General features: G+C 55.3%; 2 protein-coding genes across 4 annotated transcripts; one reads left to right on the forward strand and one right to left on the reverse strand.

Moving 5' to 3' along the window:
* Positions 1–1311: 1311 nt before the first annotated feature.
* Positions 1312–3718, reverse strand: SAT2 (spermidine/spermine N1-acetyltransferase family member 2). 3 transcript variants are annotated; one of them, XR_006541290.1, is made up of 8 exons: positions 3596–3718; positions 3403–3454; positions 3154–3237; positions 2961–3062; positions 2763–2803; positions 2307–2630; positions 1752–1843; positions 1312–1339 (listed from the first exon to the last, which is right to left on the reverse strand). XR_006541290.1 is itself a non-coding variant. In XM_021694796.1 (6 exons), the coding sequence occupies exons 1-6, from the start codon at positions 3659–3661 to the stop codon at positions 2463–2465; spliced, it is 513 nt and encodes a 170-aa protein (XP_021550471.1). In that variant the 5' UTR covers positions 3662–3718; the 3' UTR covers positions 2250–2462. The 3 variants fall into 3 exon arrangements, 2 of the variants coding, with proteins under 2 accessions (XP_021550471.1, XP_044777623.1); XM_021694796.1 differs by lacking the exons at positions 1312–1339; positions 1752–1843 and having other exon boundaries at positions 2250–2630; XM_044921688.1 differs by lacking the exons at positions 1312–1339; positions 1752–1843; positions 2961–3062 and having other exon boundaries at positions 2300–2630; positions 3596–3661.
* Positions 3719–5173: 1455 nt separating this feature from the next.
* SHBG (sex hormone binding globulin) lies at positions 5174–8376 on the forward strand. Its single transcript, XM_021694758.1, is given in 9 exon segments — positions 5174–5323; positions 5470–5561; positions 5709–5898; positions 6425–6542; positions 6545–6585; positions 6809–6971; positions 7105–7241; positions 7756–7969; positions 8221–8376. Coding segments are annotated over 9 exon segments (1218 nt in total). The 5' UTR covers positions 5174–5209; the 3' UTR covers positions 8370–8376.
* Positions 8377–11880: the final 3504 nt, after the last annotated feature.

Consider the following 11880-nt stretch of genomic DNA (forward strand, 5'->3'; position numbering starts at 1 on the left):
CCAATGCAGGGCTCAATCCCAGGACCCGGAGATCATGGCCTGAGCCGAAGGCAGATGCTTAACCGACTGAGCCACCCAGGTACCCCCAAAAATAAGAATTGAAAAAATGTTTTTCTAGGGGCACCTGGGTGGCTCGGTTGGTTAAACATCCCACTCTTGATTTCAGCTCATGTCATGATCTCAGGGTTGTGAGATTGAGCCCGGAGTCGGGCTCTGTGCTGGGTGTGAAGCCTGCTGAAGAATCTCTTTCTGCCCCTCCCCTCCCAACCCCAGCTTGCACGCTCACACATGTGCCCACAAGCGCTCTCTATCAAAAAAAAAAAAAAGGGGGTGTCTGGGTGGCTCAGTCAGTTAAGCATCTAACTTGGGCTGAAGTCATGATCTCAGGGTTCTGAGATCAAGCCCTGTATGGGGCTCCCTGCTCAGGGGGAAGCCTGCTTCTCCCTCTCCCACTCCCCCTGCTTGTGTTCCCTCTCGCTGTGTCTCTCTCTGTCAAGTAAATAAATAAAATCTTTAAAAAATAAATAAATAAATAAAAAGAAAAAAAAAGATATAAATCCCTGTCAGATTGAGATGGGCCAAGGCCATGAGACTGGATTTTTCTGGCTCCCAGCTGTGGAAGGGGTTGACCAGCTTCATTATCTCTTGATCAAGATTGTCCTAAAGGCCCTTTTGCCCTAAATTGGTTTTAAGGGCCCCAAATTGGCACCACTCAGGAAGAGTTGAGCCCCTGATGTGTTCTGTTCGGCCGAATCTTTTTTTTTTTTTTAATTTAAATTTTAAGGTGGATCTTCAATTCTCTACATTTCCATAGAAATCTAGAGATCCCGTTTCTTACAATGTACACATTTATATTACCTGCCTGCCCCCTTTCAGTGTCTAAATTATGGCCATGTAACCAATGGTTCATCAACAAGAGGAATAATATGCCACCGTCAGAAGTGATGACAGATGCATGTTTATTTTTATTTTTATTTATTTATTTTTTTAAAGATTTTATTTATTCATTTGACAGAGATAGATACAACGAGAGAGGGAACACAAGCAGGGGGAGCAGCAGGCAGAGGGTGAGGGAGAAGCAGGCTTCCTGCTGAGCAGGGAGCCAGATGTGGGGCTCGATCCCAGGACTCTGGGATCATGACCTGAGCCGAAGGCAGACGCTTAACGACTGAGCCACCCAGGCGCCCCCAGATGCATGTTTAATAGCATAGGAACATAGATGTTTCTGATATATTGTTAAAAAGTATATGATCCCGGGGCACCTGTTCCACAGCTGTACAGTATGTGTCTCTTGATCTCGGGGTCATGAGTTTGAGCCCCACGTTGGGTGTAGAGCTCACTAAAAGAAAAAGAAAGGTAGGGCGCCTGGGTGGCTCAGTTGGTTAAGCAACTGCCTTCGGCTCAGGTCATGATCCTGGAGTCCCTGGATCGAGTCCCGCGTCGGGCTCCCTGCTCGGCAGGGAGTCTGCTTCTCCCTCTGACCCTCCTCCCTCTCATGCTCTCTGTCTCTCATTCTCTCTGTCTTAAATAAATGAATAAAATCTTAAAAAAAAAGAAAAAAAAGAAAAAGAAAGAAAAAGAAAGGTATATGATCCCACCTCTACTCACTTAATTATGTGTATATACGGACACTGAAAAAAAATCTGCAGAATTGATACCAAAGGGTTAACAACACTTACGTAGGTAAGGCTATGGATTCTTTTTTTATTTTATATGTAGGTTCCAATTTTCCTACAAGAAACCCACAGTACCTGTGTAATAGGGGTTAATTATGAAAGTAGGACAGGAGCTTGTCTCCCTCCTTCTCTGCATGGGTCCTAGAGGTCTGTTTGGTTTTCCTGAACTGAAAATAAGGACTTTGTGACTTTTGAAAAAGAAAAAGTGCTGGTGAGCTGATTTTTTTTTTTTTTTTTTGGAAGTTGAGGCAAGTGTTCCTTCCCTGCACACCCAAAACACCACCAGCAGGTGGCAGTCTGCTCCATGGGTTGAGCCACTGGGCCGGCCTCAGCCTGGGGTCCTGCACCTTGCAGTCCAGACACTGGAGGCCTTTGTCTGGGTCCCAAAGTGGGACCAACAAGCCTGATGTGCCAAGCTGGCCCCTTGCTCTTCTTTTCTCTATATTTCACAGATCAGAGCCAACACTTGGCCCTCTGAGGGTGAACGTCGCCTTGGGCCCACCTTTACCCCCTGAAGCAGCATCCCCCTCTCCACACACACACCAGGAGACCAGAACACTCCAGAAGGGTCTGGGGGTGGCTGAAGCTTATCGAGTCACGCGCTTACAGTAATTCTGCTTTATTTCTCACCCTCAACAAGGAGGAGGAAAGGCCTCCGCCCGGATACTGCTCTGCTCCTAATTTGGGGATAGCCACTCGCAACCTCTCTTCCTTCAGGGAGGCCTGTGCAGAGGGCTTGAGCTGGTGGGGAAGGAGGTCGACCCCGGAGATCCCCAAGGAATGGCCTCACTTTCCCGCCAACTTCCTCATGGCCTCTTCTTCGAAGCAAAAGTCATGCCAGCCCTTGGTTTCAGTCAGATCCTGGGCTCCCAGGGCCTTGTACAAGGCCATGGCCCTCTGGTTCCAGGCCAGGACTGCGAGGCGGAACTGGGAACAGCCCTGATCCAGGGCCACCTGTGGGAGAAGACATCGCTGACTTTTCCTTCCGAAAAGGAAAAGGTTTTCTCACCCTGCATTTGACTGCTGTGCCGCCCCTACCCGCTTGCTTTTCCAGGGCCTAACTCACGGCCCCATCCCTCGCCTCACCTGAGCCACCTTTTTTATTATTTTGGAGCCAATCCCCTGACCTGTTGTGGGGAAAAGGAGAGAAAACAAAAAGGGGGCGGGAGGAGGGGTTATTTCCGTTGAAGGGACTCAGAAGAGGCCATAAGGCTGGGGTTAGGGGGCAGGGGCCGGAGGTTGGGTGTGGGTGGCTCTCCTCCTGCCCCCGCCCCAGCTCAGTACCCCTACATTCCGGCGTCACATAGATGTCTTCCAGATAAACGTTGCGCCCCTTCCACGTGCTGTAGATGAAGTAATACAGCCCATAACCCACCACACGGGGCCCTGAGATGGAAACAGAAGAGGGCACTGGGCGCCTGGGAGGGGCCTCTGAGAGCGCCGGGACCGGGACCCTCCGAGGCCCTGCTGGTCTTACCCTGCGGCTCCCCGGGGGCGGGAAGGACCTCAGCCGCCAAACAGTGATAGAAGGGGTTCCCTCCGAAGCCATCTGCTCTCAGGTCTGCGGAGATGGGGATTGTGGCAAAGAGACAGAGAAAGGGCCTGGGTGTGCGCCCGCCCGGCCTGGAGCTAGGGCCTTGGGGACCCATCCCTCCCTTCCGCCCTCCCCCCCCCCCGCCCGCCGCCGCCGCCGCCTGGGCCAGGACGCGGGTGCCGGGCCCCCCACCTTCTTCGCTGATCTGCACCTGCTCCGAGAGTTTCTCGTACTCGGCCAGCTCCTACGGCAGCGGGGGACAGAGGCCGGATCAGGGCAGGGGACCCCTCCCGAGGCGGCCCCGACTCCCCGCCGGCCCCCCTCCCCCGGCCGCGCCGCCCGCACCCCCTCGGGGGGCCCCCGGTTCCTGGCCCGCAGGCGTCACCCGAATCAGCCTCAGGATATGTCCACAGTCTCCCTCTTGGGCCTCTCGGATCCGCACGGAGGCCATCTCGATCCCCGCCGTCTGGGACTGAAGTCCGGGCCCCTCCCCTCCTGTCCTGCAGGCAGGGGGCCTGCGAAAGGGCCTACGCACCGGGCCGGGACAGCCTGGGGGCGCCGCGGGCTGGGGCCCGGGAGGCTGGTGGGCGTGCGGGGGGTGCTCTCGGCGCCGCACCCCTGCACCCGCGGGGAGCCGGGGGAGTGCTCAGCGCCGGGGGCGCCGGGGGGATCCTCTCGGCGCCGCACCCCTGCACCCTCCCGGGGACGCGTCCCCCCAGCCAATCAGCTGGCAGAACAGGCACGCCCCGAGGCCCTAGCCCTGTCCCCCGCCGCCAGCCCCGTGACTGGGCCCCCGGGCAGGGGTCAAGGCTGGACTGCCCGCTCCCTCGCTGTTGTCGCCCGGGTGTCCCAGCCTCTGTGGGTGAAACCCCGCAGTTCAAAAGTCACCTCCCCTGGCCTTCCCTAAGTGAAGGGTGCAGTGATTTTCTGCTGTACTCTTCAGTCACGCTCACCCATCCAAGGGCCCCCGCGACCCTGGGTGAGTCCTAAGTCCCCCAGCTCCGAGAGCTGTCTCCTAGGGGGTCTTGAGTGGCTCCAGGTGTCCTTTCTCTCGGCGCACTGGGATTTCAAAACGGGTCAGGGAGAGGGTGATGCATTTCTATTGGTAGATAGTGAAATCCGAAATAAATGGAGAAGAGGAGATAATTCGGAGTGGGGGACGGGCCTTTTCTTAGTAGCCACTAAATCACAGTCAGGGACAGAACCTCCCTCTGAGGCCAGCCTCGGAGGCCTGGGAAAACACTGAGGGAGGAGCTCAGAGCCAACACCAGGCACCGGGCCTGCGTTATCTCAATGAGTCCTCCCTACAGTAACCCCATAAAGTAGGTACTATGTTTCACATTTTATGAACAAGGACACTAACAAGCACCATGAGCGGAATGACTTGACCAGACTCACCCAGCCGGATATTTAGTATCGCAGGTCTCAGCCGTAGTTCCTTTTTTTTTTTTAGGATTTTATTTATTTATTTGAGAGAGGGAGCATGAGAGGGGTGGAGGAGCAGAGGGAGAGGGAGCAGCAGGTTCCCCACTGAGCAGGTGGGGCTCGATCCCAGGACCCCCGGATCATGACCTGAGCCCAAGGCAGATGCTTCACTGACCGAGCCACCCAGGCGCCCCTCAGCTGTAGTTCTGACAGAGGATGCTCCTTGGGGTGCGGGCAGGACTGTTTCTGGACCTCAGGCCCGCAGAGGCAGCCTCCCCAGGTGGGCAGAAGGCTTCAAGGACCCAAGTCAGGCTGTAGAGAAGGAGTGGGGAAGTGGGGTATCCTGTCCGAGTTCATACACTTTCCCGGCGGGGGAGTGAGGTGGAGGAACTCTGTCCCTCCCCCCGAGTTGTCCTCAGAGGGGTCAGAGGGGCCAGAGGGTCAGTGCCCGGTCTCCTGCCCCCCTTCTTCCCCCCGGGGCAACCTTCAACCCAACACCAACTACAGAAAGGCTGCCTGCCCCCACACATTCTCCCCAGAGCTCTCTGAGCCACAGAGAGGACCGCAGCTGACCATGGAGGGCAGAGGCCCGCTGGTCACATCGCCGCGGTGGCTGTCACTGCTGTTGTTACTGCTTCCACCTCCCGGCCACCAGGGACAGGCCCCGAGACATGGTCTCTCCACCCAGGTGCGGCTGTTGGGATGGGGTGCTCAGCCCGCGTGCGGGGACTAAGTGAGCTGCACTTGGCTCAGCTCCTGCCTCCTTTTCCTCCCCGCCCCCCCCACCTCTCCGTCCATCCTCACTCTACCTTGTTTGTTTTCTCTCGTGGACAGAGGGTCCAGGACCCCCCTGCTGTGCACCTCAGCAATGGCTCAGGACAAGAGCCTATCAGCATCATGACTTTTGACTTCACCAAGATCAGGAAGTATGAGGTTGACCTAGCCCCTTGATGGAGTCCCTGACCCTACCTTCCCTCCCTCGGATCTTCTCCCTGTCCTCCAGCCTCCCCCACCCCACTTTTACCCCCAGAGGGCATGCCCCATACACAGTCTTTCCTTCTCTGTCCTTCCAGAAGCTCTTCCTCCTTTGAGCTTCGAACCTGGGATCCAAAGGGGGTGATGTTTTATGGCGATACCAACCCAGACGATGACTGGTTTGTGCTAGGACTTCGAGATGGCAGGTCTGAGATCCAGCTGCACAATCAGCTGGCCCAGCTTACAGTGGGCGCGGGGCCCCGGCTGGATGATGGCAGGTGGCACCAGGTAAGCCAGATCCGGTCCCAAGGGGAGGGGTGTCCCGAGCTGGTCCACAGAAGGGGAACAGAAAGGAGTTTTCAGGCATCCCTTTCCCACTGTCACCTTATTCAATCTGCACAAAACCTCCATGGAGTTGCTATGCTTGTCCCCGGTTTTCCGGATGGGAGTTCTGAGGCTCACGGCCCGAGTGAGCCAAGGATGCTAGCTGACTCCATGAGTCTATGTTCTTTTTTTTTTTTTTTTTAAGATTTTATTTATTTATTTGACAGAGACACAGTGAGAGAGGGAACACAAGCAGGGGGAGTGGGAGAGGGAGAAGCAGGCTTCCCGCGGAGCAGAGAGCCCGATGTGGGGCTCGATCCCAGGACCCCGGGATCACGACCGGAGCCAAAGGCAGATGCTTAATGACTGAGCCACCCAGGCGCCCCACGAGTCCATGTTCTTTCTGCTATACTTGGCCGCTTCTGAAGAAGAAAGTGGTGGAGGCAGGCCACAGAGGTTCTGATTGGGCTCCGCTCCTTCCTCCCTGCAGTTGGAAGTGAAGATCCTTGACGATTCGCTGCTACTGAGTGTGGACAGGGAGGAGGTGCTGCGCCTGAGACAGGTCTCTGGGCCCCTGGCCAGCAAACCCCAGCCCATCGTCAGAATTGCACTGGGGGACTCCTGTTCCCCGTCTCCAGCCTCCGTTTGCCGGTAACTACATCACAGGGCTGGGGACCGACCAAAGCTGTTGAAGTGTGGCTGGCTGGGGGACCGTGGGCGTCCAAGGCCACACTTTGAGAGAGAGAGAGAGAGCGCGCTGCGTGGGAGAGGCCAAGTGCTTGTGACTCACAGCGGAGTGAACTGCGGGTGGGGAGGGGCTCCGATGTCTTGAAGGCCACATCCCCGCGTCTTCCCTTCCCTCCACCGGCTCCAGCTGGTCCCTGCCCTGGATGGCTGCCTGCGCCGGGGTAACTGGCTGGACCCACAGGCCCAGACCTCGGGATCTGCTCCTACTAGCAGCCTCAGAAGCTGTGCCGTCGAGTCCCAACCTGGGACGTTCTTCCCACCAGGGACCCGTGCAGAATTCAATCTCCAAGGTAAAGGCTGTTTTTCCCTGAACAGCCAGCTCTGTGTCTGCCTTCCCCGGTCTCCCTCCCAGCAGTCGCTGCCTCCCTCCATGAGTCCCCAGCCTTGAGTCCTCAGGGGGATCATTTCTCCCCCCTCCCCCAGACATTCCCCAGCCTCATGTCGAGCCCTGGGCCTTTTCTCTGGACCTGGGACTCCAGCTGGCAGCAGGCTCCGGCCGCCTCCTTGCCCTTGGGACCCCAGAAAACCCTTCTCGGCTCAGCCTCCACCTCCAAGATCAAGTAAGAGTGGGCGCTGCCTGTATTCAGTGGAGCCTGGGAGCAGCGGAGGGGGGAGCGGGCAGACACTCCAAGTTGTCAGTGTTAGGAAAGCTTAAGGCGGGGGGGGGGGGGGGTAGAGACGCATCCTGAAGCTGCCCACAGCAAGCAAATGACATTTTATTTATTTATTTATTTATTTATTTATTAGATTTTATGTTTAAGGACTCTCTACACCCAACATGGGGCTCTAACTCACAACCCCGAGGTCAAGAGTCGCAGGCTCTGTGAAGTCAGCCAGCCAGGCACCCCTACAAATGGCTTTTATCTAGATTGTATTGACTTGGGAGAGGTGTGGTTTTATGGAATATCAGGCCAGGGAAATCGAGGCAGCATTTAGGTGATTGAAATGGTCGGCAGACAGACGGTAGGGCACAGAGGCCCCACTGAGGCAGTAAGGGATGGGGCCCCAGGGAGCTGATGCGGTTCATTCTTTCCACTCCCCCCCCCACCAATCCCTTTTCCGCACACTCTGCAGAAGGTGGTGCTGTCCTCTGGGTTGGGGCCAGAGCTGGATCTGCCCTTGGTCTTGGGACTCCCTCTTCAGCTGAAGCTGGCTGCATCCGAGGTGGTCTTGAGCCAGGGGTCTAAGAAGGAGATCCTTGCTTTACCTGCCTTGGACTCGGACCTTGCCTCCCTCCTCAAGCTCTGGGTCCAGCCGCAGGGGCGCCTCTTCCTGGGGGCTCTGTCAGGTAAGACAGGGACGTTCGTGTTCCTCAGCACACCACTGGAAATAGCTAGAGGGAAAGGAAAAGACAGGCAAGTGTGTGGTTTTAGGGGAAGGAAACTTCTGGAAAGGGAGAAGAGAGGCCACAAGAAGAGAAGGGATAAAGGGCAGTGCGAGAAAGTGCTTTAAAAAACTTGAGGCAGAGAGCTGGGAAAGTGGGGGGCAGCCTGTGGGTCCAAGCTGCCCTAAGGTCCTCTCCGTGCCCCCTCCCTCTAGGAGAGGCCTCTTCTGCCTCCTTTTGCTTGGATGGCCTTTGGGCACAAGGCCAGAAGCTGGACATGGACCGGGCCCTGAGCAGAAGTCAGGACATCTGGACTCACAGCTGTCCCCAGGGCCCAAACAATAGCACCAGCACCACCCATTAAATCCCCAACCTAAGAATCCCCTTGAATGTTGCTCATTCATTTATTCAACAAGTATTCACTGGGCGTCTGCAATGTACCAGGCGCCCTGCTGAGCAGTGGGTTGTCCTGATGAGTAAAAGCCACCCGGTTCCTGGCCTCTGAGCGCTCACGGTCCCCCCGGGGGAGGCAGGCATCCAGCAAAGACTCACAAGTAAGTGGATGATTGGAAACCCAATAAGCGCCATAAAGGAAGGTCAGCTTTCTCGCGCCGAGGCTGGTCCTGAGAGGTCCAGAGGGAAGGGAAGCAATGGAATTCTCTGGTCCCTGAGATGGGCCACTGCTGTGCAAGGAAGAAGCAGCAGGGGGTGTGAGAGAGCCGTGGAGACAGCGGGGCAGGGGTTCTGGGAAAAGGGGTGGAAACAGCCGGGAGAGAGAAAAAAGGAGTGGAGCCTGGGGCGAAGCAGCCTGCATCTCTCCCAGTCTTGGTCCACTTGCTGCATTCCCAGACGAATTCGTCTCTACTCCATTAAACAAGAGCTGGTTTATGCTGGTCCCAGCTGGGAAAAACAGACAGATTCAGGAATATCTCTGCCTTCAAAGAATATGGTGACTCAGCCCTCAGCCCCCAGACCTCTGCCGAATCCTGGTGCCCCAGCCCCTACCCAGGGCACGCACCCTCCTGTCTCAGCCCCTAGCTTCCTGGGAAACCTTTATGCCCGGACCCCCAGCCCCCTAGGGAGCCCTGGGGCTCCATCCCTCAGTCCCCACCTCTCAATCCTCATCCCTCTCTAGAGCTGTTGACCCATCCCCCATCTCCAGAACCCATGGGGATCCCAGCCTCCTGGCTTCTTAAAATGATTTTCCTACCAGTCACCCTGGCAACAGGGTGAGTCACTCATTGGACCCGCTGTCTCCTTCTGCAGGGATCAGCCAGGACCTAAATGACCCCAGGGTAAGGAGGCTCCAGGAGAGTCTCTGGGGCTGGAAGACACAAAGCTGAGGCTTCTCCTTGGACCCTCCCAATCTTGACTTCGGGGGTCTACAGCTGCCCCCAGCAGGTGGAGTGTTCTGGAGAGCCCCGAGCAGGGCCAGGAAGCCCAAATTCAACTCTGGTCCCCTGGGCAATGTTTGGGGTCTGCCTGAGCCTTTGGATATGTCCATTCAGCTGATATTTACTGAGCGCATACTGTGTACCAGGCACTGTTCTAGGCACTGAGGATGCATTGATGAAAAAAGACACAAGCCCTGTACTTTTCTCTTTTTTTTCTTAGATTTATCTATTTGAGAGAGAGAGAGAGAGAGAGAGAGAGAGAGAATGAGCATAAGTCAGGGAGGAGCAGAGGGAAAGGGAGAGAGAAACCCTAGTGGACTCCATGCTCAGCGTGGAGCCTGATGCGGGGCTCGATCCCACGACCCTGAGATCATGGACCCGAGCCAAAACCAAGAGTCGGAGGCTTAAGGAAACCGACTGCACCGCCCAGGTGCCCTCACCATCCCTGTTCTTATGGAGCTCACGGTATAGGGGCAGGGGCAGATAGCCCGTAAACAAGTAAGCAAGATCATTTCAGATAGTGGTTAGTGCTGTAAAGGGAATAAGATCCTGTAACGTAAGCGAGGACAGTGGTAGACGGGCATGCATTGGCCGGGTGGTCAGGGATGGCCTCTCTAAGGCAGTGTCACTTGAGCAAAGACCTGAATAATGAAAAGAAACCAGTCCCATGGGTCCCTGGCTCAGGTGTGAGCCAGTGGGGAGGGTTAAAGGACCCTCAACACACCTGGGTCCCCATCAAGGGGTGGTCCTGAGCAGCAACCTCCTGAACTTTTGTCCCTGAGGATTCTCCCAGGGCCTGGCTTTTCTCTCCTCCCTGCACCCCACCCTGTCCAGGACACCGCACCCCCAACCTCTCTTTCTCCGGTCTGCCCTAGATTCCAGGATTCCTGATTACCGTCCAGAGCTGTCTACGCTCTTTCATTAAGACTGACTTTGCTTTGACACAGAGGCTGCCAGGCCCCCACCAAGGGCACCTTCAGTGCCTGCCCAGTGTTCTCTGGTTCTCCCACACCCCTACAAACCTTTCCGGGGCTTGGCAGCATACCCTGCAGCCTCCAGGCCTGGCCCACCCACTCACTCCACCTTGCGTGCTGCCTCTCTCTTCCCTCCCTCCTTCTCCTTCTCCCTCCCTCTCCTTTCCCTTCTTTTAAGCAGCGAATATTGATTGGCTGTTGACCATACGCCAAGCTCTGTGTCAGGTAGTCCACAGGGACCCCGAAGATGAGTAAGATTCACTCCTGGTCCTGGAGACCCAGAGTCTTGGGAGAAAGGTAGACAGACATGGGCAATGCTTGAATAGAGATCCCTATGAAGGGCCAGGGAAACTGGCTTTGAGTTCTACCAAGGATCATCAAAGAGGTGAGCCACTGGACGTTTGAACTTGAACAAACGCCTAAATCTCTTGACTTTTCATGTTCCCCATCTACAAAATGGGAAAGTTACTCTTCTCCAAGGCTTGCTGTGAAGATTTGATGAATCATGTGGACTAGATTCCTAGCCCTGAGCTTGGCCTATAGGAAGTGTTCAGTATATGAGAGATGTTGCTTCCATCGCTATCATTAACCTCATGCATAGTTCTTGGAATATAAAAGACGAGGAAGGGTGTGCAGGGGCCGGCTCAGACGGGGTGAGGGCAGACTGAGGAGGCTCCTTGGGCCACGTGGTAAGAGGCCTTGTAGGTCCCGCTGAGGAGCCGGCGGGCTTGGTCTGGTCAGTGGCAGAACATCTGTGTTTGTCTCCTTTTTTTTTCCCCCCAATTGTGGCATAACATACAATTTACCATCTTAAAAAAAAAAAGATTAATTTTATTTGAGAGAGAGAGAGAGCGAGCGAGAGAGCGCATAAGCTCTACAGGGGGGAGGGGCAGAGGAAGACAGAAACACAAGCAGACTCCGAGCTGAGTGCAGAACCCGATGTGGGGCTCAATCTCACGACCCTGAGATCATGACCTGAGATGAAACCAAGAGTCGGACATTCAACCGACTGCACCACCCAGGCGCCCCACAATTTACCATCTTTTAAAAAATTTTTAAAATTTGATTCTGGTTGACTGAACTTTACCATCTTTTTCTTTTCTTTTTTTTTTTTTTTAAGATTTTATTTATTTGCGAGAGAGAGAATGAGAGACAGAGTGCATGAGAGGGAGGAGGGTCAGAGGGAGAAACAGACTCCCCGCTGAGCAGGGAGCCCGATGCGGGACTCGATCCCGGGAGTCCAGGATCATGGCCTGAGCCGAAGGCAGTCGCCCAACCAACTGAGCCACCCAGGCACCCTGAACTTTACCATCTTAATTATTTTTATGACTCAGTGGTATTTGAGTTTCTGAGTTTGGGGCAACCATCACCACCATCCATCTCCAGAACTCTTCATCTTGCAAAACCGAAACTCTGTGCCCATTAAATAATAACCCTCCACCCCCCCATCCCCACATCTGTGTGTTGGAGTTCTCTTCTTTCTTCTTGTCTCTGCAAAGACCTATCT

This window comes from Neomonachus schauinslandi, chromosome 15 (genome assembly GCF_002201575.2).
Source record: "Neomonachus schauinslandi chromosome 15, ASM220157v2, whole genome shotgun sequence".
NCBI classification, from domain to species: domain Eukaryota; kingdom Metazoa; phylum Chordata; class Mammalia; order Carnivora; family Phocidae; genus Neomonachus; species Neomonachus schauinslandi.

Excerpts from the sequence above, each read along its gene's own strand:
- SAT2 (XM_021694796.1), bottom strand. The coding sequence starts at position 3,661 with ATGGCCTCCGTGCGGATCCGAGAGGCCCAAGAGGGAGACTGTGGACAT. Across the intron at positions 2,804-2,960 it reads TGTGACGCCGGAATGTAGGG|GTCAGGGGATTGGCTCCAAA; the intron begins GTACTGAGCTGG and ends TCCCCACAACAG. Across the intron at positions 2,631-2,762 it reads TAATAAAAAAGGTGGCTCAG|GTGGCCCTGGATCAGGGCTG; the intron begins GTGAGGCGAGGG and ends CTTCTCCCACAG.